The sequence below is a fragment of the Papio anubis genome, chromosome 12 (genome assembly GCF_008728515.1).
Source record: "Papio anubis isolate 15944 chromosome 12, Panubis1.0, whole genome shotgun sequence".
Classification (NCBI taxonomy): domain Eukaryota; kingdom Metazoa; phylum Chordata; class Mammalia; order Primates; family Cercopithecidae; genus Papio; species Papio anubis.
Window position 1 is genome coordinate 22,476,550 of NC_044987.1, and position 24,952 is coordinate 22,501,501.

At 43.3% G+C, this 24,952-nt stretch overlaps 1 protein-coding gene across 6 annotated transcripts in view; it reads right to left on the minus strand.

Annotated features, from left to right (window-relative positions):
- Window positions 1-24,952, minus strand: part of DIXDC1 (DIX domain containing 1) — a 98,238-nt gene that overhangs the window by 55,105 nt on the left and 18,181 nt on the right. For 5 of the 6 annotated variants that reach the window (XM_009187258.3, XM_003910692.5, XM_031652970.1 and 2 more), the window contains 2 exons: window positions 5,296-5,425; window positions 1,269-1,394 (listed from right to left, as the gene is read on the minus strand). In XM_009187258.3, the coding sequence (XP_009185522.1) occupies window positions 1,269-1,394; window positions 5,296-5,425 (256 nt within the window). Of the gene's footprint in view, window positions 1-1,268; window positions 1,395-5,295; window positions 5,426-6,985; window positions 7,096-24,952 lie in introns of those variants that run through there. The other variant, XM_009187261.4, reaches the window with a different exon arrangement.

The following is a 24,952-nucleotide window of genomic DNA, read 5'->3' on the forward strand; positions in this document are numbered from 1 at the left end:
TCCTATTCGGATGCCTTTTATTTCTTTCTCTTGCCTGATTGCTCTGGCTAGGACTGCCAGTACTATGTTGAGAAGGAGTGGTAAAGGACTCTTTGATACCTCCTACAAGGTGCTCTCACTGATCAGTATTGGCCCCATCTAAATGATCTAAACACAGAGAACACTAATAATCCAACATGAACCATTCTGCCCCTATTGTCATGAGACCCAAAGGCAATCAGACCCAGGAACTGACACTGAAACAAAACCAGACCTATAGTCAGTTCTCGAGAAACAGCAAGAGAACTAGGGAGCCTATGCTCTCTAAGAACACCTACGTTGTTCCTTCCTTGAAGCCTGGGCTCAAAATAGCCCGGCAAACCCATCTGGGCCAAGCCACTATAGAAGAGGGCAGATGCAGAGGTCACAGAGCTGCTTTCATCCTGCCTAGAATGTTCCATGGTATCCAAAAAAGGGCTATAAAATGTTTCCCTTCTAAAAAACTAGACGGAAAAAAATGTAGGTTATGAGTATCTTAAATAATATTTTGTCATGAAACCCAAGGAACTTAAAAAAGTAATCTCTTCATTTTTGATAACTTAAATGAGAAATCCTAAAGTTAATATCCCAATATTGTAATTTCTTCTCTCTTTTTTAAAAAATAGAGACAGAGCCTCACTATGTTGCCCAGGATGGTCTCAAACTCCTGGGCTCAAGTGATCCTCCCGCCTTGGCCTCCCAGTGCTGGGATTACAGGTATGAGCCACCATGCCCGACCATAATTTCTTCTCTAACCACTAATTTTCCTACATACACTCAAGCAAATCTGTATTCAATTAAAACGAATGCCCGGGCACAATGGCTCATGCCTGTAATCCCAGCACTTTGGGAGGCCAAGGAGAGGCAGGTGGATCACCTGAGGTCAGGAGTTTGAGACCAGCTTAACCAACACGGTGAGACGCTATCTCTAATAAAAATACAAAATTAGCCAGGCATGGTGGCACATGCCTGTAATCCCAGCTACTTGGGTGTCTGAGGCAGGAGAATCACTTGAACCAGGGAGGCAGAGGTTGCAGTGAACCAAGATTGTGCCATTGCACTCTAGCCTGGGCAAGAAGAGTAACTCCATCTCAAAAAATAATAATCATGAAATATAAAATAAAAATAAAATAAAATGAATGGAGACTTTCTATCTCCCCACAGGTCACAACCAAGGATTTTCCTGAGGCTAGCACTCACTGGTTAACATTGAGTATACTCATGCACCAAGGATGTGATGAGGCACTGACCTTTAGCCGAAGTCTGGTGCATACGAATCTTTTTAGAGGCCACAAACTGTAGCACTTTCTCCACATTATTCTTCATCTCCTGTTGGTTACTGGGACTCAGCTGTACCCCACTCAGCTTTTCTCCTGCTGTTAGGAGAGACAAAATATACGAAGTTATAGGGAGGAATACTATCAAAGTTTCATAGCAGTTAGATACAGAGGAAGGGAAGATTTGATGTGAACACCAACATTATACATAAATATATAAATGAGTTAAGTCCTGGTGTTTGTCATTTAGATGGGAAATAGGAAAATGAAAGCAAATATTCACTGAGCATCTACTGAGTGGCAAGTACTCACTATTCTGAGCACCAGAGAAACAGGAGAGAACAAGAAGAATAAAGTCCCTCCCTTCATAGAATTTATATGTGCAGGAGTGGCTGATAACCATCAAGTTAACAAGTAAGTGTTTAATATAATTTCATAGTAGCGGTAAGTGCTTGAGGAAAAATAAAGTACAATGATCATGGTCTCTCTGATCATACATTTGGCAGCAGCCTGAATAAAGTAAAGCATGTTAAGATTTGAAGAGGAAGCCTTCCAGACTGAGGAACCACAGGGACAAACCCCAAGCTCCGCTTACCTGAGGAACAGCAAGAGCAGTGTGGCTGGGGGAGTGAGCAAGGAGTCAAGTCCTAGGAAAGGCTAGACAGACAAGCAAGGCCAGGGCATACGGAGCTTTCTTTTTTTTTTTTTTTTGAGACGGAGTCTTGCTCCGCCCAGGCTGGAGTGCAGTGGCGCGATCTCGGCTCACTGCAACCTCCGCCTCCCAGGTTCACCCCATTCTCCTGCCTCAGCCTCCTGAGTAGCTGGGTCTACAGGCGCCCGCTACCTCGCCCGGCTAATTTTTTGTATTTTTATTAGAGACGGGGTTTCACCGTGTTCGCCAGGATGGTCTCGATCTCCTGACCTCATGATCCGCCCACCTCGGCCTCCCAGTGCTGGGATTACAGGCGTGAGCCACTGCGCCCAGCCCATGAAGGGCTTTCTGGACCAGAGCAAAGGGCCTGAATTTTATCCTAAGTGTAATGAGCAGCCAATGGAGAGTCTGAGACAAGGGAGTGACATAATCTGGTTTATGTTTTTACAAGTTGACTGGCAGGGTGCCATGGCTTATGCCCATAATCCTAGCACTTTGGGAAGCCAAGGCAGAAGAACTGCCTGAGCCCAGGAGTTCAAGACTAGTCTGGGCAAGATGGCGAAAACCCCGTCTCTACAAAAATAAATAAATAAATAAATAAATAAATAAATAAATAAATAAAATGGACTCTAAGTGCAAATAGACTATGGAGAGAGGAAACAGGGAGATCAGTCAGAAGGATGATGAAAATGGTCAAGGCAGGACATGAAGGTTTGGGCTAGAGTGGAAGTCTTGGCTAACTGATGAGAAGTTAGATATCAGGTATATTGTGAATACAAAGCAGACAACACATTTGAAAGATTCGATATAATATATGAGAAAAAGGACAATTAAGGACACCTAAGTGTTCTGCTTTAACACTTAGGCAAATGATAATGTGGTGTGTTACTCAGATGAAGAAATTTGAAGAATAAAGGGATTCGTAGGGGGAAGGACATCCAAATTTCTGATTAGGATGTGTGAAATTTGAGTTGCATGTTACACATCCAAGTAGAGATATTGGATATTCATGTCTAGAACTCAAGGAAAAATTCAAGGCTAAAGATACAAATTTGGGAAGAAATCACTTAGGAGTAGAGAGTATATAAGAGGGCTGAACCTGCAGCATTCCAGCATTAGAGGTCAGGAAGGAAATGAAAAGCCAGAAAAACAAATGAAAGAAGCCCATGAGAAAGGAAGAAAACCATAAGTTAACAGGATTCTGGAAGCCAAGTAAAGAAAGTCTTTGAAGAGAAGAGTGTTATCAACTATGTCAAGTATTGCTATGTTAAACAAAATGATGTCTGAGGCCTAGTCACTGGATTTGATAAGGTGGAGGATTGGCCACTGAATTTGATATGACCTTGAGGAAGGCGGTTTCAGTGGAATGGGATCAAAAGCCTGATAAGGACAGGTTAAAGAAAGCATAGGAAATAAGGAAGGGGATTCAGTGAGTAAAGGCAAAATCTTGTGAGGAGTTTTTCTATCTAGCAAAGACACAGTAGAAAGTTGTGTTTAAGAACCTGGGTTTTGGCTGGGCACGGTGGCTCACGCCTGTAATCCCAGTACTGTGGGAGGCTGAGGCAGGCAGATCACAAGGTCAAGAGATCGAGACCATCCTGGCCAACATGGTGAAACCCCATCTCTACCAAAAAATTCAAAAATTAGCCTGGCGTGGCGACATGTGCCTGTAGTCCCAGTTACTTGGGAGGCTGAAGCAGGAGAATTGCTTGAACCCAGGAGGTGGAGGTTTCAGTGAGCCGAGATTGCGCCACTGCACTCCAGCCTGGCGACAGTGCGAGACTCCGTCTCAAAAAAAAAAGAAAAAAAAAAAAAAAAAAAAACCCTGGGTTTTGCGGGGTAGGGGATGGGGAAAAAAGAACCTAGGTTTTGGAAAAAGAAGAATACATATTCATATTACTTATACAGACATAGAATGGGAAGTTTCTCTGGGAAGAAATGCAAGAAACTACTAACACTAGTTGCCTCTAGAAGGAAAAATGGGTAGCTGGTGGGGGGACATAAGTGGAAAAAGGAGGTTTGATCTTACATCCTTTCGTACATCTGGATTTCCTACTAGTCCATATATAATCTATTCAAATAAATGGAACATTAAATGTTTAAAACAGGCTTTGGAATTAAAGTAGATCTAGGTTTGCACCTCTACTTTGGCACTTACAGTTATGTGACTTTGTAAAGTTGCTTAGCCTCTCTAAGCCTCATAGAATGAATAAAATAGTAGTAGTCATATTATACACCTATCATAAAAATCAAAATAGCATGCTTAGCTATTTTGTTTGACTCATACTAAGTACTATTTATTTTTATAAATCTTCTCTTTTAAGCTTGTTTCCTGAAAGTGGGGATAATATTATGTTTCCCAAAGACGTGATGATTAAATGAAATTAAACAAGATAGAAAGTGTTCAATCCTAGCATTTGCTATTACCGTTGCCATTATTATCATCATTACATATGAATACTCTGATGAATTCATAAACTGTCCCAATGAGGTATTCATGGATGGGCTGCTTGTTGCAAACCTGGCTTCTTCCGTACCACTTGCAGGTCCTATATGCCTCAATAACTCAAAGCAAAGTCAGCTAACTAATGTAACAATAAATGGTTGAGAACCTATTATGTGCGTTTGGCTAGAGCTTGTATAAATAGAAAAATATTATACTACGCCTGCTCTTAAAGCGCTCAGATCACACAGGATAGGTAATCAAATGATTACCACATAATTACTATTCAATGAGAGAAATAATAATAGAAATATGGAAAAATGCTATGGAAATAAGGTTATGGTACCATCTAGTAAGAATGATGGCAACAACCCCAGGGTTCAAGATGAAAAAAACCTTTTATAAAGCATTATGGTAAAAGGGTCCTTTTGCCAGTAACATCCCTCCTTTTGTCTGGCTACTAGTTCCTTCTCTGGCCTTGGTTTAGATACCAATTCTTCTGGTAGGCCTCAGTTGAGACATCAATTCTGGCAAGCCAATCCCTGAACCCCTAAGACTGGGTGTCCCTCCTATGTGCTCCCATCTGTGCTTACCCCACTCTGGAGTACTAAGTACATTAATGGAATTGACTTCATTTTCCAGCCTTTCCAACTAGTTTGGTAGACTCTTGAGAGCATAGACTATTCTCATCCTCATATTCCCAAAACATAATTCAGTGCCTGGGACACAATGTTTATTGACTAATAAATAAATGAATTAACCTTGGGCAAGTATTTTAAGTCTTCTCTACCTCCACTGACATATATTCTAAAGAAAAAACAACCTGTTCTAAAGGGCATATGGAGGATAAAGAAGGCCAGGTTCTGGTCTATGTATTCTAGTATCAGAGTCCAGGGCCAACTGACCAACAATCTCGATGAGATATGCCAGGATCACCCCATCCCGGAGATCCTGTCGCAGGTCCTGCACAGGCTTCACTGCTGGCCTCTTCTTCAGTTGTGAATTCACCCAGGCCACATAGGCCTGCAGCTGTTGCTGGAAAATAAAAGACAGAAGTAAGGGAAAGGTGGCATATTAATCTCAGCCCTTACCTCATACCCTCTGAGGAAGCATTTGTGACGGGGGTATGATAAACAACCTACATCCAGAAGCAAGATAAATTTTTGAGGAAAGAAAGAAGAAAGATTATATCATGATCAGACACAGAGCATGTTCACAAATTCTCTAGTTTTATACTAATCTCCAGGGATAAGCTAACGTCAGACTTGGGTGGCACTGTAGACACACATAAGCAGATGAGTCTTTCAATGACTATGACTCCTGCCTTCCTCAAGTTTTGCTCTGTTGACCAGGGATGAGGGCTTGGCCCAGAACCACAGCCAGTTTTCAGGTATATTCACAACTGTCAACAACCCACCACACTTCTCAGAAACAATCACTTGTGCCATATGCATAACGGACTGTGATACTCATGCGAATTGCTCTTGGGCAACCAGGAATAAACAATAAACCATGCTCTGAACTGCCTCTCCCATAGCTGCTTTCTTCAAAATGAGACTTAAGTGAAATTATCTCATAGTCAACCCAAGATTTATTCTCCTGAGCCAATAATCCTAGGATTGCTACAGAGTTAGTTTTAATCCATGCTTTATATTGTCAAAGAGGATCTGGTTACCGAAAACCTACACAAAGAAGGAAAAAGAAAGGCTATAGTGAGCAATGTTCCTGAAGACTAAGAAGGTATTTTCATTTACTTTTAGACAAAGCTAGGGCCCAGTATTATCAGAAACTGGTCAGGCATCTAAGTAGCGACACACAACTCATTCCAACCCTTGGACAACCTTACATATTACATTTTGTCCATGAAACAGAACTTGTATTCAGATGTTTATGCTGATTATTTGGTCAAAAGATGGGCACTAATATCAAAATATCACACAAACAATGTCACAGTCCAAGTAGCAGTTCTGACTGGTTTCTTTGCAGCCCAGGACCCTGAGCCTAAAATTTAAGTTCAAGGGCTAATTGTATCAAATTATAATTTGGTTAAAATACAGTTGATTCCTAAGTCCCAAGTACTTCCTTAATGAAATAATGTTGGAAATTACTCACTGGCTGCTTCCTGAACATAAATTAAATCTTCATTATTTTCTCTCTGTGTCAATTTGTGAGAATAAATAACATCCTTTGGAAGACAGTACTAAGACAACAATCTATCAGCCGCTGACAAACTGTAGGAAGTGCAATGATCAGGAGGAGGTGGGAGGAGGAATCTAATATTTATTGAGTACCTATCGTGAACTAAACACAATTTTTGGTGTTTGACCCATGTTTTAATTAGCGAATGTACATGGGCCAGGGCCTGACATAAAACTGACACTTACTAAATGGTCATTATTTTTGTCATCGTCATCTAATTCAATTCTCAGAAAAACAACTACACTAGAGTTAGCATTATCTCCATTTTATGGATGAGGTTCAGAGAGGTTATGTAACTTCTCTAATGTTCCCATAGCTAGGACATAGCAGACATGGTATTAAAACCCAGTAATGTTGTCCCTGCATTTACCAAGGGCCTCTTGCTACCCAACTTACTCCACAGAACAGAAATGGCTTCACCTTCTGCCTCACATGGGCCAGACACCCATCACCAGGGACCAGATGAGATCTGTGATGCTCCAAGGTCTGCTCCCATTGTGCAGTCAGAGCACTGCCTGAAGCAGACCAGGCAAAGGGCACCTCAGAGTGAACCACTCTGGTCTGAGGGAAAGCAGTGAAGTCCAGAAAAGACACTAAGGTGACAGGTGGGATTTGATTACCTGGCTTTTATATAAAACTCCTAACCGATTTCCCTGTATCTATTATCATTCTCAACCCACCCTCCACACCCACACATTCTTGGTTAAAATCTGTTACTGGTCTCCAGTTATCCTCAAAGATAAAATCCAATTGCCATTCAAGCTCGTCACGTGTTAGCCTTCACCTGTTCTCCAGCTTCACCCCAATTCCCCAAATACCCACCAAGCTTCAGCTCATCTGAATTATGTACAGTTCCCCAAATGCACCATGCTTTCCAGCCGCTCCACCTCCTTCTAACTCCTGCCTCTTTTTTTTTTTTTTTTTTTTTGAGACGGAGTTTTGCTCTGTCGCTCAGGCTGGAGTGCAGTGGCGTGATCTCGGCTCACTGCAACCTCTGCCTTCCAGGTTCAAGCAATTCTCTTGTCTCAGCCTCCTGAGTAGCTGGGACTACAGGCACCTGCCACCACGCCCGGCTAATTTTTGTATTTTTAATAGAGATGGGGTTTCACCATATTGGTCAAGCTGGTCTTGAACTCCTAACCTCAGATGATCCACCCACCTCGGCCTCCCAAAGTGCTGGGATTACAGATGTGAGCCACCGCACCCGGCCAACCTGCCTCTTCTTAAGTCTCAGCTCAAGCATCACTTTTTTCAGAAAGCCTCCCCTGACCTCTCAGATACCTCAGACTCCAATCTCCTTGAAGGCATCCTGTGTCACACAATCGGTTCAACAATAATTTCAGGTACTGTACCCAGTTATGAGGTGACAACAAGCCCCAGCTTGCAGGTTGGTAGAAACAAAGCTATGACAGGGTACATAGGGTGCTAATAAAGTATCAGCCCAACCTGAACCCCAAGCTTCAGAGGGTCACCTGAAGGAAGAAAAGAAGCAAAAAGGACAGTGAACTCAAAGGAGCTGAGGTCTGAAATATGCTTTATGTGGAGAGTCACAATAGTTCAGAATTACTTGACTCAGAGTAGCAGGTGCTCCACAAATATTTGTTTGACTCAGTTAATCATTTGTCACATTTTATCAGGCCAGTAACTAAGATGACTGCAAAAGTTAATTGCGTGGGGGACAAACAAGAACAAGTATTTTTCTTGAGGTCAAGATAATTTCTACTTAAGTAACCTAAGCTTTTTCTTGGCCATAGCAGTCGTCTCTGACGCAAAACTGATTAGTACTGTTAAGTACTTTTCATGCACATTACTCACAGTCTGGTCTTCCAACAAAAGAGGATTCCACAGCCTAAACAATAATAGTCACCACTTTTCTGAACACCTACTTTGTATCAAGAGCTATGCTGGGTTCTTTGAACACGTTTTCTCTAATGCTAATCTGGCAGGGAGATGTTTTTGTATTTATTTTTCTCATTGAAAACAGAGACACAGAATGGTGAAATAACTTGTTCATGGTTACTCAAACAGTAAATCATGAATATGGGATCCAGATAAGACTCCCAAGGCCACGCTCTTTCCACTCTACCACACTGCTGCCTAAACAAATGCACCGCTGAGGCTTAAATGACTTCCCTAGAACTCTCAGGCTGTACCTGAGTCTAAACCACTCCCTCCACCACATCCAATGTTCAAATCCCTTGTGTAATAAACTATACCAAGTGAGTGTCTACTAAAGTGTGCTTCCCAGATCAGAAGCATCGGCAACACCTGGGAGCCTGTTAGAAATGCAGACTCCTGGGCTCCTCCCCAGCCTACTGAATCAGAGCCTATTATCTCAACAAGCTTTCCTGGTGATTCATATGCACATGAAAATACGAGAAGCACTGATCTAGCCCGCTGTTGCCATACCTGGCTGCACATCAAGGTCACAAGGGAAGTTTTTCATAAGCAGACATCATCCTAAATCTACCGGTTGTCTCCAGAAGGTAGGACCTCAGAAAGCTTCATCTTCCCAAGCTTTCCCATATGATTCGTGTAAAGCCGACTTGAGTCTTTTCCCAGCTAAACATTCCAGTTCCCTTAACCAAGGGGTTCCCAGCCCCCTTGATTAACAATCAGAATCACCTGGAAAGTTTTTTTAAAAAAAATACTAACGTCTAGGCCGACCATAGACCAGTCAGAATTCCTGACAGTGGGACGAAGGTGTGTCAGTATTTCTCAAGTGCTCCTAGTAACATGCAGAGATGTGAGCTAAGGTTAACTATTCCTTACATAAAATAAAGTATTACCACTTTTTTCTTTTTCTTTCTTTTTTTTTTTTTTTTTTGAGACAGAGTTTCACTCTTGTCTCCCAGGCTGGAGGGCAATGGCGCGATCTCGGCTCACTGCAACCTCCACCTCCCAGGTTCAGGGGATTCTCCTGCCTCAGCCTCGTGAGAAGCTGGGATTATAGGCGCCAACCACCATGCCCAGTTAATTTTTGTATTTTTAGTAGAGACGGGATTTCACCATATTGGCCAGGCTGGTCTCAAACTCCTGACTTCGTGATCCACCAGCCTCGGCCTCCCAAAGTGTTAGGATTACAGGCGTGAGTCACCGTGACCGACCAAAAGTTTTACTGCTTTTCTAAATCTCTCTGAAACCATGACACCTAGAACCTAATAAAATACTCCCTAGATGTAATGAAGACATATAGCTTCTTCATCCAAAATCATGTATTTTGCTGGGCACAGTGGTTCATGCCTGTAATCCCAGTACTTTGGGAGGCCAAGGTGGGTGGATCACATAAGATCAGGAGTTCAAGACCAGCCTGGCCAAAATGGTGAAACCCTGTCTCTACTAAAAATACAAAAATTAGCCGGGTGTGGTGGTGTGCACTTGTAATCCCAGCTACTTGGGAGGCTGAGGCAGGAGAATCACTTGAACCTGGGAGATGGAGGTTGCAGTGAATCGAGATCGCGCCACTGCACTCCAGCCAGGGTGACAGAGTGAGACTCCATCTCAAAAACAAAACAAAATACTGTATTTCTGTTTCTTCTCGTTCCTTCTTTCTTTGGCCAATAGATCACACTGCTGACCTGTACTAAGAGGTCCTTCAAAATCCCTAAGTATTATTTTTCATTCTGAAACAATCTTAGACTTAGCAAAAAGGTAGCAAGAATGGTAGAGTTCACCATTACTCGGGTAGCCCAAATTTTTATATCTTACATAAGCACAGTACAATGATCAAAACAGGAAGCTAATGTTATAGGATCCTTGGATGTCACTTTGCCAGCTGGAAACCTCTATAGCCAGTGGCACCTTTGCCTGAGTTTTGCTTGGGCCCACTGGGCCCACTCACCCTAGCAGGCTCGCACTACCCGGTAGGTTTGGATCCCATGCCTGCCAAGGGCAAGTGGAGTGGCAAGGGGTGTGTGAGCAAGTGAACATGGGGTCCAGCCACTGCACACAGCCAGACACACTGACTGTGGTGGGGCGGGCAGCTCCAGGCACTGGCATGGCTGCTGGCTCCCTGCAAGGCTGCAGCTGGACCAGGCATACTGCAAGTAGCTTCCACAGCTGGCACCAGGAAACGTGGTGGCGCCTGGGAGCTTGGAGACTCCAGGAACCACAGAGCCCAAAAGACGGTGTCACAGCCCTGGCTTGGGGAGCTCCTAGGTCTGGGAGCTTCTTCTCTCTGCAGCTCTTCTCTCCTTCTCTGTTCTCTCCTTCTTGTCACCTGCAACATGGTGAGCAAGGGACATGTTTCAGACCTGTTAGTGTTACAGCTCTTTCAGCCCCACCATTTGGCAGGTCCCAAGTTCCTCCCCCATGTCCAGAAGGCATGAGGTATGCGGACAAGTGGAGGGTAAGGTGAAGAGGAGCTTTATGGAGCGATAGAATAGCTCAGAGGAGACCTGCAGTGGGTAGCTCATCTCCGCAGCCAGGGTGTCCCGATGATTGTTCGGCTCTCAGCAGAGAGAAGACCCTGGAGTGGGTAGCTCTTCTCCTCAGCTGGTTTTCCCATCACCTGCTCACCTCTCAGCAGGGAGAAGACCCTGGAGTGGGCAGCTTCTCTCCGCAGGCAGGATGTTCCATCATTTCCCGTCAGGTTGAGTCTGGGGTTTGATGGGCTTCAAAGGGGAGGAAGTGCGTACTGATTGGTTCATGGGTGACCATGGGTAGGCCTGGAAAAAGCACCATAAATTCCCACTCCGGTCTGTGGGGCTGGCAGCCTGGCCCCCAGGCTTCAGGTCTCCCTGGTTTGAGGTGGGGTTTCACTGGGAACCCGTCCCTTTCCACACAGGAGCCTGTCTGCCTCCTGCCACTGTTCATGGTACTGTGCCAAGAGGCACGTGCAGGCCAGCACTGAGCTGCTCTCAGCACCCTCTCAGCCTCCCTCCTGTGCTTTTCGGCACCCAAAGTCCAGAGGGAGCCGAGGTAGCAGGGGGCTGGCATGTCAGTGCTGCCCCAACCCTGTGCATACCCAGCCAGGTTGTGGCAGTGGCTGGGCTTGGCCTCAACTTTGCTCCAAGATCGGAGCAGGTGCAGGGAGTGGGGAAAGGCCAGGCAGCGGGAGCAAGCACTTCCAAGCCTGGCCCCTGAGAGTGCAGCAATGCCTGGGTCCACAGCCGTGGCTTGGGCGCCTGCAGCTACAGCTGCACCTGAGGGGTTGGGGCTCCTCCTGCCTGCTCCCTGTCCCCAAGAGCACAGGCTTGCCTGGTCCACAGTCATGGCTTGGGTGGCTGCAGCTGTGCCCAGGAGGCTGGGACTCCTACCTGCTTCTGGCCCACAAGAAAACAGGGATGCCTGGGTCCACAGCCAGGGCTTCGGTGACTGTAGCTGCACCCAGGAGGGTGGGGCTCCTGCCTGCTTCTGGCCCCCAAGACCACAGGGATGCCCAGGTCTGCAGCTGGGTAGCTGCAGCTGCACCCAGAGAACACGAAGCTCCCACCCTGCTAACTCAGAGGGGGCAGGCTTCTGCCTGTCCTTGGCTCCTGCAAGCTCTGTGGAGCATGCTGCCCCGGCCACAACTGCCCCACTGCAGCCAGCATCATGGCAACAGCTGTTCCAGATGGACTGCCGCTGCCATCACTAACACTGACAAAACACCATTACCTAATCTAGACTTGGTTCAAATTTCACCAACTGTCCCACTAGTGTCCTTTATCTGGTCCAGGATCCCTTCCAAGATCTCACAGTGCACTGGGCTGCCATGTCTCTTCCATCTCCTCCAATCTGGAACAGTTGCTCAGTCTTTATTTGTCTTTCAAGACCTTGACAATTTTGAAGAGTGCTGGCCAGTTATGTTGTACAATGTCCCACAATTTGGGTTTATCTGAAGTTTTCTCATAATCAAATTCAGGTTATGGAGTTTTGGCAAGAAAACCACAGAAGTCACATTGTGCTCTTCTCAGTGAACCATACCAAAAGGCACAAGATGCCAATATATCTTGCTATTGAAGTTAACTTTGGTCACTTGGTTAAGGTAGTATCTGCCACATTTCTCTACTGTAAAGTTGCTCTTTTTCCGTTTGTAATTAATAAGTATTTGTGGAAAGATGCTTTGAGACTATGAAAATATCCTTTCTCATCATCGCTTTTCCCATCCATTTCAAATTTAACATTTATTGATTTTTTTCCTGCTAAAATTATTATTACGGTGGTTCCCAAATGATGATTTTCTAATTCTGTCATTCTTCCTACATTTATTGATTGTAATTCCAACTGTGAGGAAGAGCTCTCTCCTCCCCCATTTATTTATTTACATATTTATTTATTTTTTGAGACAGGGTCTCACTCTGTTGCCCAGGCTGGAGTGCAGTGGTACAAACACAGCTCACTGTGCTTTGACTTCCTGGGCTCAAGCCATCCTCTTGCCTTAGCCTCCTTAGTAGCTGGGACTACAGGCATGCACCACCATGCTCAGCTAATTATTTTATTTTTTTGTAGAGACAGAGTCTCACTATGTTGCTCAGGTTGCTCTTAAACTTCTGGGCTCAAGTGATTGTCCCACCTCAGCCTCCCAAAGTGCTGGGATTACAGGCATGAACTCCCATGCCTGGCCCTTTCCTCCATTTATTTATTTATATCAGTATATCATGGATATTTACTTTATTTTTTATTTCTGCTATTAATCCATTATTGTAATTATTTATTTTAGGCCAGGCATGGTGGCTCAAGCCTGTAATCCCAGCACTTTGGGAGGCCAAGGCGGGAGGATCACTTGAGGTCAGGAGTTCAAGATCAGCCTGGCCAACATGGTGAAACCCCATCTCTACTAAAAATACAAAAATTTGCTGGGTATGGTGCTAGGCACCTGTAGTCCCAACTACTTGGGAGGCTGAGGCAGGAGAATCGCTTGAACCTGGGAGGTGGCAGTTGTAGTGAGCCACGACTGTGCCATTGCACTCCAGCCTGGGCAACAAGAGCGAAACTCCACCTAAAAACAAAAAATTATTATTATTATTTACTTTGCTGCTCAAATTGTTCCAGATTTGGCCATTAGGATACCTTCATTCATATTGGTTCCTGTATTATTATCATATGCCCAGGTCGTGTTTTTAAATTGTGATTAAAGAAACAAAAAATTTGCTATATTAACCAGTTCTAAGTGTAAATTCAGTAGTGTTAAGTATATTCACATTGTTGTGAAACAAATCTATAGACCTTTTTCATACTGCAAAATTGAAAGTGTACCAATTAAGCAACTCTGAATTTCCCCCTCCATTCAGCCCTTGGCAACTACCATTCTACTTTTGGTCTTTATGATTTGACTACTTTAGATACTTCATGTAAGTGGAATCATACAGTATTTGCCTTATAGTGATTGGCTTATTTCAGTTAGCATAATGTCCTCAAGATTCATTCATGCTGTAGCATGTGACAAGATTTCCTTCCTTTTCAAGGCTGAATAGTTCACTGTGTGTATGTATATATATGCCACATTTTCTTTATCCAGCCATTAGTTGATGGACACTTGAGTTGCTTCCACCTCCTGGATATTGTGAATAATGCAGCTACACAAGTATATAAATATCTCTTCAAGATCTTTTTTTTTTTTTTTTTTTTTTTTGGTCTTTTTTTGAGCTAGAGTCTCACTCTGTCACCCAGGCTGGAATGCAGTTGTGTGATCTTGGCTCACTGCAACCTCTACCTCTGGGTAGAGCAATTCTCCTGCCTCAGCCTCCCAAGTAGCTGGGATTACAGGCATGTACCACCACGCCTGACTAATTTTTGTATTTTTAGTAGAGACGGGAGTTTACCGTGTTGGCCAGGCTGACCTCGAACTCCTGACCTTAAGTGATCTGCCTGCCTTGGCTTCCCAAAGTGCTGAGACTACAGGCATGAGCCACCGCACCTGGCCAAGATCTTGATTTCAATTATTTTCAATATATACCCAGAAATGGGACTGCTGAATCATATGGCCTGTTCAGCTTTTGAGTACTTACTTTCTTACATTGTAAGATTTTCCAGACTCCTCATCTAGTACTCTCCCTGCTCCAGCTCTGGATCAGCTATTCCTCTTTCTCTTCCCCCCTCCCTCCCTCCTTTCCTTCTTTCTTTTTTGACAGGGTCTCGCTCTGTTGCCCAGGCTGGAGTGCAGTGGCACAATCACAGCTCACTACAGCCTCAGCCTCAACCTCCTGGGCCCAAGCAATCCTCCCAACTCAGCCTCCCAAGTAGCTGAAACTACAGGTGCACACCACCATGCCTGGATAATTTTTGTATTTTTTGTAGAGATGGTGTTTTGCCATGTTACCCAGGCTGAGCTATTTCTTAAAAGAACTCTGGTTCCTTTTATTGGAGAATAGTTTTTAGGAAGCAAGATTTGGGTGACAGGTGTGCTCATTGCTATTGAGGTAATATTCTAGGTCCTCTCAGTAGATAAAGTAGGAAATTTATATATGCATACATACATACCTATATATACTTATCTTGATAGATATATATGAATGTATGGAATGTATATATATATGGGGGTGTGTTGTGTGTGTGTATATATATTTACATACATAATTTATACCATAAATTATATTGATATCTCCTCCAACCCAACACCACAGAGTTCATCCTTTCCTTTCACTTTTCCTTATTTGTGTAACTCCTCTATCCTGAGAAAACTGACTCTCACTAGCCATAATATATATTTATTTGCTCAGTCCCTGAATACACATAAAATCATTTCAGAATTCCTAACTCATACCTGGTGAAAAATAAATGTACTAACTACAATAGAGTATTTGTATAAGGTTGTCCCTCAGTATCCATAGAGGACTGGTTCCAGGAACTTCTTTAGTTACCAAAATCCATAGATGCTCAACTCTCTGATATAAAATGGCATAGTATTTGCATATAACCTAAGCACATCCTTCTGTATATTTTAAATCATCTCTAGACTACTTGTAATAGCTAATACAGTGTAATGTTATGTAAATAGTTGCTAAGCTGTAATAGTTTAGGACAGGTATCTGGTCCATGGCCTGTTAGGAACCGGGCCACAGAGTGAAGCTTCATCTGTATTTACAGCGGCTCCATTGCTCACATTACCACCTGAGCTCCGCCTCCCGTCAGATCAGCGGTGGGATTAGATTCTCATAGGAGTGGGAACCCTATTGTGAACTGTGCATGTGAGGGCTCTCTGGTGCACCCTCCTTATGAGAATCTAATGACTGATGATCTGTCACTGTCACCCATTATGCCGAGATAGGACCATCTGGTTGCAGGAAAACAAGCTCAGGGCTCCCACTGATTCTACATTATGGTAAGTTGTATAATTATTTCATTATATATTACAATGTAATAATAATAAAAATAAAGTGCACAATACATGTAATGTGTTTGAATCACCTCAAAACCATCCCCCACCTGGTCCATGGAAAGACTGTCTTCCATGAAACCGGTTCCTGATGCCAGAAAGGTTGGGGACCTCTGGTTTAGGGAATAATGACAAGAAAAAAGTCTGTACCTACTCAGTAGAGACGCAATTCTTTTGTCAAATATTTTTGATCTGCAGTTTGTTGAATCCACAGATGGTGAAACCATGGATACAGAACCCATGGATAGGGATAGCTACTGTACAATACTTTTTGTCTTTAGCCTTACAGTACACAGCCAAAATACTGCTTCCAAAGTTACTTGGGTTAGTTCTTTCCTTTTCTGCTCCTTCCACTGTGGTTATATTATTTATTTATAATACAGTTAGGTTCATTTGTTACTCTTTGTAGTCCATTTTTGGTTACCCCCACATTCTGGTTGATTTTATTGATTGATTGACTGAGATGGAGTATCACTCTGTCCCCAGTTGGAGTGCAATGGCGCCATCTAGGCTCACTACAACCTCCAACTCCCGGGTTCAAGCAATTCTCCTGCCTCAGCCTCCTGAGTAGCTGAGATTACAGGCACATGCCACCATGCCTGGCTCATTTTTTATATTTTTAGTAGAGATGGGGTTTCACCATGTTGGCCAGGCTGGTCTCAAATTCCTGACCTCAGGTGATCCGCCCACCTCGGCCTCCCAAAGTGCTGGGATTACAGGAGTGAGCCACTGCGCCCAGCCTGGTTGATTTTAATTATTTATTTTTTGGATAGATGAAACATTAATATGGTCCTGAAAGAGCTATTCAAAAACATAAAAAGTGTCACTCCCACATAATTCTTTCCACTTCATTCCCATGTACCTCTCCACACCCTATCCCATGTAACCAAGCTCATTAGTTTCCAGTTTATATGGAAAATAACAGATACATGTGTGTTATTTCCCTTTTTTCAAGAAAAACATTATAGTATTGAGACTAATTTGTACTTTCCTTTCTAACTTCACTTCATTTGATTCACTTGATTTAATTCTGAAAATCACTCCAAAGTGGTTTATAGAAATCTGCCCCATTTGTTTTTTCTTTGTTTGGTTTTTGGAGACAGGGTCTTGCTCTGCTGCCCAGGCTAGAGTTCAGTGGCACGATCACAGCTCACTGCAGCCTCGACCTCTCAAGTTCAATCCATCCTCTAGCCCCATCCTCCCAAATAGCTAAGACCATAGGCACACGCCACCACACCTGGCTATTTTTAGGTTTTTTTTTTTTTTTTTTTGAGACAGTTTCACACTGTCACCCAGGCTGGAGTGTAGTGGTGCAATCTCAGCTCAGCTCACTGCAACCACCGCCTCCTGGGTTCAAGCGATTCTCCTGCCTCAGCCTCCCAAGTAGCTGGATTACAGGCACGCACCACCACACCCGGCTAATTTTTGTAGTTTTAGTAGAAATGTGGTTTCACTATGTTGGTCAGGCTGGTCTCGAACTCCTGACCTTATGATCTGCCTGACTTGGTCTCCCAAAGTGCTGGGATTACAGGCGCGAACCACTGCGCCTGGCCAAGTTTTGGATTTTTTTGTAGAGACAGGGTCTCACTTTGTTGCTCAGGCTAGAACTTCTGGCCTCACCATCCTCCCACCTTGGCCTCCCAAAGTCTGTGATTACAGGTGAATCACTGCTTGTAAACCATTGCCTTAGTGTTTTCCTGACTGTTCCTGTATGTTTATTTCACTATGAACTTTAGTGTCAATTTGTCTAACTTCCTAAAAAAGCTTCTTGGAATTTTTACTGGGATTGTATTAAACTTATACATTAATTTAGAAAGAATTGACATATTTATGATGTTGAGTCATCCTATTCAAGAACATTGTATTAGTCTGTGTTCACGCCGCTGATAAAGACACACCCAAGACTGGGAAAGAAAAGAGATTTTAAGATGGGCATGGTGGCTCACGCCTATAATCCCAGCACTTTAGGAGGCTGAGGCGGGCAGATCACTTGAGGTCAGGAGTTCAAGACAAGCCTGCCCATCATGGTGAAACCCCATCTGTACTAAAAGTACAAACATCAGCCAGGCGGGGTGGTGTGCACTTGTAATCCCATCTTCTCAGGAGTCTGAGGCAGGAGAATCGCTCGAACCCAGGAGGTAGAAATTGCAGTGAGCCAAGATCGTGCTACTGTACTCCAGCCTGGGTGACCAGAGTGAGACTCCATCTAAAAAAAAAAGTTTTAATGGACTTACAGTTCCACATGGCTAAGGAAGCCTCACAATCATGGCAAAAGGCAAGGAGGAGCAAGTCACATCTTACATGGATGGCAGCAGGCAAAAAGAGAGACAGAGTTTGTGCAGGGAAACTCCGCCTCATAAGCCATCACATCTTGTGAGGCTTATTCACTATCATGAGAACAGCACAGGAAAGATCTGCCCCCATGATTCAATTACCTCCCATTGGGTCCCACAACACGTGGGAATTCAAGAAGAGATCTGGGTGGGAACATAGCCAAACTATATCATTTTGGGGCCCCTGGCCACTCCCAAATCTCATGGATATTCATAAATAATAATAGTCTGTATTTTTTTGTACCATCTCTATAATGTTTAGATATAAATATTACATTTCATAAAAACTTTTAGGAAATTCTCCTTCATTTTCTTTTTTTATTTTTTAATTTTTGTAGGTATACTTTTTGTCTTTAGCCTTACAGTACAGTACAGAAGCCAAAATACTGCTTCCAAAGTTACTTGGGTTAGTTCTTTCCTTTTCTGCTCCTTCCACTGTGGTTATATTATTTATTTATAATACAGTTAGGTTCATTTGTTACTCTTTGTAGTCCATTTTTGGTTACCCCCACATATGTAGGTGTACATATTTATGGGTTTTCCTTCATTTTCAATGCTCTGAAATAACTTACACAACATTGTGTCAATCTGATATTTGAAGGTTTAGTAGAATTACCCATGAGATAATTTGGGCCTGTACTTTTTTGAGGAGTAATTCCTTAACAGGGTTCTCTAATTCTTCTATAGAAATTGGTCTGTTGAAACTTCCATTTTCTATCAATTTTGGTAATCAGTAGTTACCTACGAAATTATCCATTTCATCAAAGTTTTTGAATGCATTTGCACAGAGGACTGCAAAGTCTATTGTAATTACTTTTTCTGTTTCAGTGGCTATTTTCCTATTGTCATTTCCTATTTTGTGTATTTGTATTTTCTCCCCTTTTTTTTTTATTTATGTTAGCTAGTGGTTTGTCTCTTTTGGTAATTTATTTTCAAAAACCTTAAAAGCAAAATGGTTTGAAGAATTACTGCTATTCCACAAAAGGGTGACTACAGTCAGCAATAATGTTGTACATTTTAAAGTAACTAAAACTATAATTAGGTTATTTGTAACACAAAGAAAGGATACTCCATTTACGCTGACATGATTATTATACATCATAAGCATATATCACAGTACCTCATGTACCCCATAAATATATACAACTACTGGCTGGGCACAGTGGCTCATGCCTATGATTCCAGTACTTTGGGAGGCTGAGGTGGGTGGATAAGCTGAGGTCAGGAGTTCAAGACCAGCCTGGCCAACATAGTGAAACCCTGTCTCTACTAAAAATACAAAAATTAGCTGGGCATGGTGGCACACGCCTGTAATCCCAGCTACTCGGGAGGCTGAGGCAGGAGAATTGCTTGAATCCAAGGCAGAGGTTGCAGTGAGCCAAGATCATGCCATTGCACTCCAGCCTGGGCGACAAGAGTGAAACTCTGTCCCCCCCAACAAAAAGAAAAAACATATATATATATATATATACCTACTTTGTACCCACAAAAATAAAAAAAAATAAGAAATATTGCTATTCAGTCTAAGTCTCTTTAAAACTGTAATACCTAGAACCAAACACAATACTCTAGGTATAAAACCAGATACTCAGCTTCTTCATTCAAGATACTTCATATTCTTTTCTTTCTTTTTCTTTTTCTTTTTGTCACATTGTTGACTCACACTAAACTGTCAACCAAAACCTCTAAATAATTTTTAACACATTTTGCTGTTAAACCATATCCTTTTCATCTTTGAGCTTGTAAAATTGGTTTTCTTGATCCACATTTGCCGCTAATAAATTTCACCTTGTTAGATTGTGTCTCAAGAGATCCTGTCATTCCATGCATTCATTTATTCAAGTCAACATATTCTTGAGTCCCTACTATCTGCCAGGCATTGTGCCAAGGTCAGCACTTACAGGCACATAAATAACGGATACAAAGTGATTGCTGCTACAAGGGAGAAATGTGAAAAAAACAAAACAAAACAAAAAAGCTATTTATGCAGAGAAGGAACAACAGGATGGAAAGCTGGGGGAATCAGGAAAAGGTCAACAGGAAAGGAGACATTTGGCTGGTTCTTTACAGATGTCTGCCAATTGCAGAGGGGACAAGGGCAGAGGTGACGGAAGGGGGAAGCGTCAAAAGACATACAGTATCTTAGAGGAACAGCCAGTTGAGGGGGTAGCGTGTGGGCGGAGCTGTCAGTGGCAGGTGATAATGTTGGAGAAACAGGTCACCAGTGCGACCACCAGCACTCAGACTAAGCATAATGACCTTCAACAGGCAAGTGTGAAGTTGTGAAACAGGAGAGTGAAACTGTGTGACTGGCATCTTGGAACAGAAAGAACAGCATGCAGACTGAAGAAGCCAACGAGGAGCCCAGGCAATAATTCAAGCAAGAGAAGATAAGCACCTAAACTGAAGCAGCACCAGTGAGCAAAGGACAAACTCCAGAAACAAGTCAGAGATGACTGATAGGATGTAGGCAGCGACAAAAAGAGAGGGTCCAAAAAGTCAGGCCTGAATGACTGGCTGCCTGGTGATACTTTAACCGGGATGGAGAAGACATGAAGAACAAGTACTGGGGAAAAGTCAATGGCTCGGTTTTGAGACTCTGAGCTATTTGTAGAACACCAGAGTATAGATGTTCCACAGCCAGTTGGCAAACCACAGGTCTAGAGCCCAAGAGCTGGGGGCGGGGTGGGAGATCCACGTTTGAGAGAATCTAGGTATAAGCTTGCCAATGGGATAACTGCCATCTACCGAGCACTTACTACATGCCAGCTATTGTGCTAAGCACTTTGCTACATCCATTATACATATATTCTCCCTTCACATTGACCCTGCAAGGGAATATTTTTCCCAATTTACAGATGTGGAAACCAAGGTTCAGAGGAATATGCCCACAGTCTCAGGGCTGCTCAGTGACACAACAAGGGTTTGAATTCAGTGATGACACTAACTCCTGGGCTCTACAGCATCCCAAAAGGTAAGGTGAGCTCTAAGAGTTATTTGGCAGAGAAGGAAATGGGAGAGATGATGATGCATCAAGGTTTCAGAGAAGAGGAAGAGGGCTGCGTCCTCTGATCAGGAGCAAAGCAACACTTGAATTTGCTGAGTACTAAGACAAATCCATGGGAATGAAGTATGTGTAGGCATTGTATTAAGTATAATAAAATAATCTAGAGATGATTTAAAAGATATGGGAGGACGTATGTAGGTTAAAAGCAAACATATGCTGCGTCCTCTGATCAGGAGTGTAGGGAAGTGTGGGGGTGGGAAGAGGGAAGCTGAAGGAGTTAAATGCAGCTGCCCCACAAGTCATTCCTTCCTATGAAGTAGGCCAGTTTATCTGCTGAGGGTGAAAGGGACAGGGAGAATGAAGGAGGCCTCAGGAAAGGGTCAGAGACTTGCGGCAGACCCTGTGAAAAGCTGCAAACACCAACTGCTAAAGATTCCTGGCAGCACCAAGCACTCAGCTAGGACTGGAAATCATCATTTTGTAATTGAATCAATCAGCAAGGTTGTGTGATTTGCTCTAGACCTGCTCAGCAGGCCTGGGCCATGAGCAGGGGAAACCAAGGATGGGCCAATCTAGGACTAAAAATAATCAGAGGAGAGGCAGTGACCACCAGGGCAAAGGAAGTGAGCGTGGTGTTCAAAGTGCTTGAAGTGACTGACGGTAAAGTCTGGGCCAGGGAGAAGAAACTAAGAGACAGTGGATAAGCCTTAAGAAGGTAGAGGACAGGATGGAAAGAAGAACTTGACGGAATGAAAAAATAAGTTTAATGGGAATGTAGGACTGTGAAAACTGGGGTTTTGAGCAGAGTGTAGTTTCAGAGTTCAAGATTTCAGGGGTGGGGAAATTCTGCAGAGTAAGTTCCAAGTGTGGCCTCGGCATGTGGCCTTGTCGAAGTGGCACAGAGGGGGACAATCATTACAGTGGGGACAGTCCAGGAACTGGGGGGCTAGACTATGGATCCTGAAGTCCTGTCTAGAGAGTGTTAGAGACTAAGGTGCTGTGGCTATTTGGCATTCTGTCCAGATCCACGTTACTTTATTCTTTTTTCTTTTTTTAAATTTTTATTTTTTGTAGAGATGGAGTCTTGCTATCGCCCAGGCTAGTCTCAAACTCCTGGCCTCAAGCCATCCTCCTGTCTTGGCCTCCAAAAACACTGAAATTATAGGTGTAAGCCAACACACCTGGCCTTCATGTAACTTTAAAAACTAGTATGTCTTCAATTAAATCATTGATGAAAAAATTTTAGTTGAAGATAAGCCTTTGGCATGTTATCACTGTGTCTGCATGCTGACACAATCTGTTCAATGGCATCTAACAGTGATCAGAGCTTCACAAGTGAACAGGGCTAGTCTTATCCACAGGGGAAGGGTTATACCACCCTTCTTGAGGCTGCTGCCTCTCCCTTTATGTCTAATTTAGGGAGTCAAGCACTAAACTGAGTATCTGTCTCTCTTTGACCTGAAGATATCTGTACTTCTCATCCAAGGGGCAGGCAAGACCCTGTTCTTCCTATAAATGCCCACTGCCAGCTCTGTCCTTAAGTCAGTTTCTTCAGAGCCAGCCATGCCATCCACTTCTCCCACAAAGCAGTTTGTCTTCAAAGAGGCCTGTGGGGCAAGCCTGGGCCCTGAGTGGCTCTGCTGCTTGATTTGAACAACATATTAGGGCTTCTCTTTCTGTAGCAGGTAAAATACCATATGCCTTTCACAGGAGGCTGTTACTCTCTGAAAGGTAGACTAGTAGTTTCATTTCTTCATATTTTTTTTGCCTCATTATTTTTCTAAATTATAACTTGTGTAAGAGGCAGATATGTAAAATAGGGAAAAGCAGTGCTTCTGTGATTAGGCCAGGGTGGGGAGTTCAAAATCCAGCTCACTTTTCCTGTGTTTCTCCACCCTCAAGCCCCCACCCCTACTCTCCAGCCATCTAAAGTAATTTAAGGGCTTCACAAAGCAGCTGAAAACAAGAACCAAAACAGATATAAATACCAAAAGAAAAATAAAACTGCATTTTGTTTCCTTCTATCATTTTACAAGTCTATTATTCAGTGAGAAAAGTATACAACAGGCTCAGCAAAATGAAAATATCTGCAATATTGAAAAATAGATCTTGCTTATTCTGGAGACAGTGTCCATAGGCACTCAGAATGGTCCAGCAGTTGACATACCATTGCAGGCTTTTCTACAATACAGCCTCTAACAAAATTAGGCCATCCCAAATCCCTGTTCATAGAACTGTTTACCTTCATACCAAGAAGGTTGGGAAAACACCAAAATCTGCATGTGGTGTATGCCCAGGCAGACTTCAATGAGTTCCTGCTGTCTATGATACCTAAAGTTCTTAAGAGGTTCTCCAAAATAAACAAAGAAAAAAAAAAACATGTTGGCTGGGTGCAGTGGCCCATGCCTGTAATTTTAGCACTTTGGGAGGCTGAGGTGGGCAGATCACTTGAGGCCAGGAGTTAGAGACTAGCTTGGCCAGCATGGCAAAACCCCATCTCTACTAAAAACACACAAAAAAACTGACCAGGTGCAGTGGCTTACACCTGTAATCTCAGCACTTTGGGAGGCCAAGGTGGGCAGGTAGCTTGAGGTCAGGAGTTCGAGACCAGCCTGACCAACATGGCGAAGCCCCATCTCTAATAAAAATACAAAAATTAGCCGGGCTTGGTGGCAGGCACCTGTAATCCCAGCTACTTGGGAGGCTAAGGCAGGAGAATCGCTTGAACCCAGGAGGCGGAGGTTGCAGTGAGCCAAGATCATGCCACTGCACTTCAGCCTGAGCGACAGAACAAGACTCTGTCTAAAAAAAAAAAAGAAATTAACCGGGCTGTAATTCCAGCTACTTGGGAGGCTGAGGCACAAGAATCCTTTGACCCCAGGACACAGAGGTTGCAGTGAGCTGAGATCATGCCACCGCACTCCAGTCTGGGCAACAGAGCAAGACTCTGTCTCAAAAAAAAAAAACATGTCAGCAAGGCCTGTAGTTGTTCTACGTGTACTAAATGTGTCTGTGACAGAACCGAGCATGCCTTCCTTATTGAGGAAAAGAAAAAGTATTGGACACACCAGCACAAAGTCAGAAAACTAAACAAATAAATGAAGCTCTTTTGCATAACAATAATTTTTTAAAAAGGAAAAAGAACTATATCTTGATTATGACCCTGGATCTTGGTCAAGAGAGGCAAAGTAGGAATGATCAGATTCCAACTAAGCTTACAGTGATATTATAGCTAACAGCTCCTGGGGTAGCTGCCCAGCCCACAATGATCCCCTCTTCTTTAAGAACCCTCCTCTGCACATGTAGTGGTGGGTCCTATGACCAGGTTGGCATTGTATCACCCCCTCCACTGGCCACAATTGATTGGTCTGGCAAAGTCCATTGGTGAAACCCAGCCAATCCCTGGAACTTTTTGAACTGGCATTTAGGAATAGAATCAGTCTTCCTCCTCCTCCCTCATCTCTCTCAAAGTTGTAAGATATAAAACTTAGACGTTGCCATAGGCCACGCTGCTCACCTGAGAAGGAAAAACCAGCTCTAGTAAATGGGAATAAAGCCAGCATAGAAAGAAGCAGATACGAGGCAGAGAACAGAGGAAGAGATCCTGCCAGTGTCAGAGTTCTTGATTTCATTGTTTCTGTTGCATCCCTGCCCTTTCCATGGTTTAGTTTTCTACCTTTCCTTGGATTCCATGCGAGTCAATAACATCCACTTCCTATCCCTGC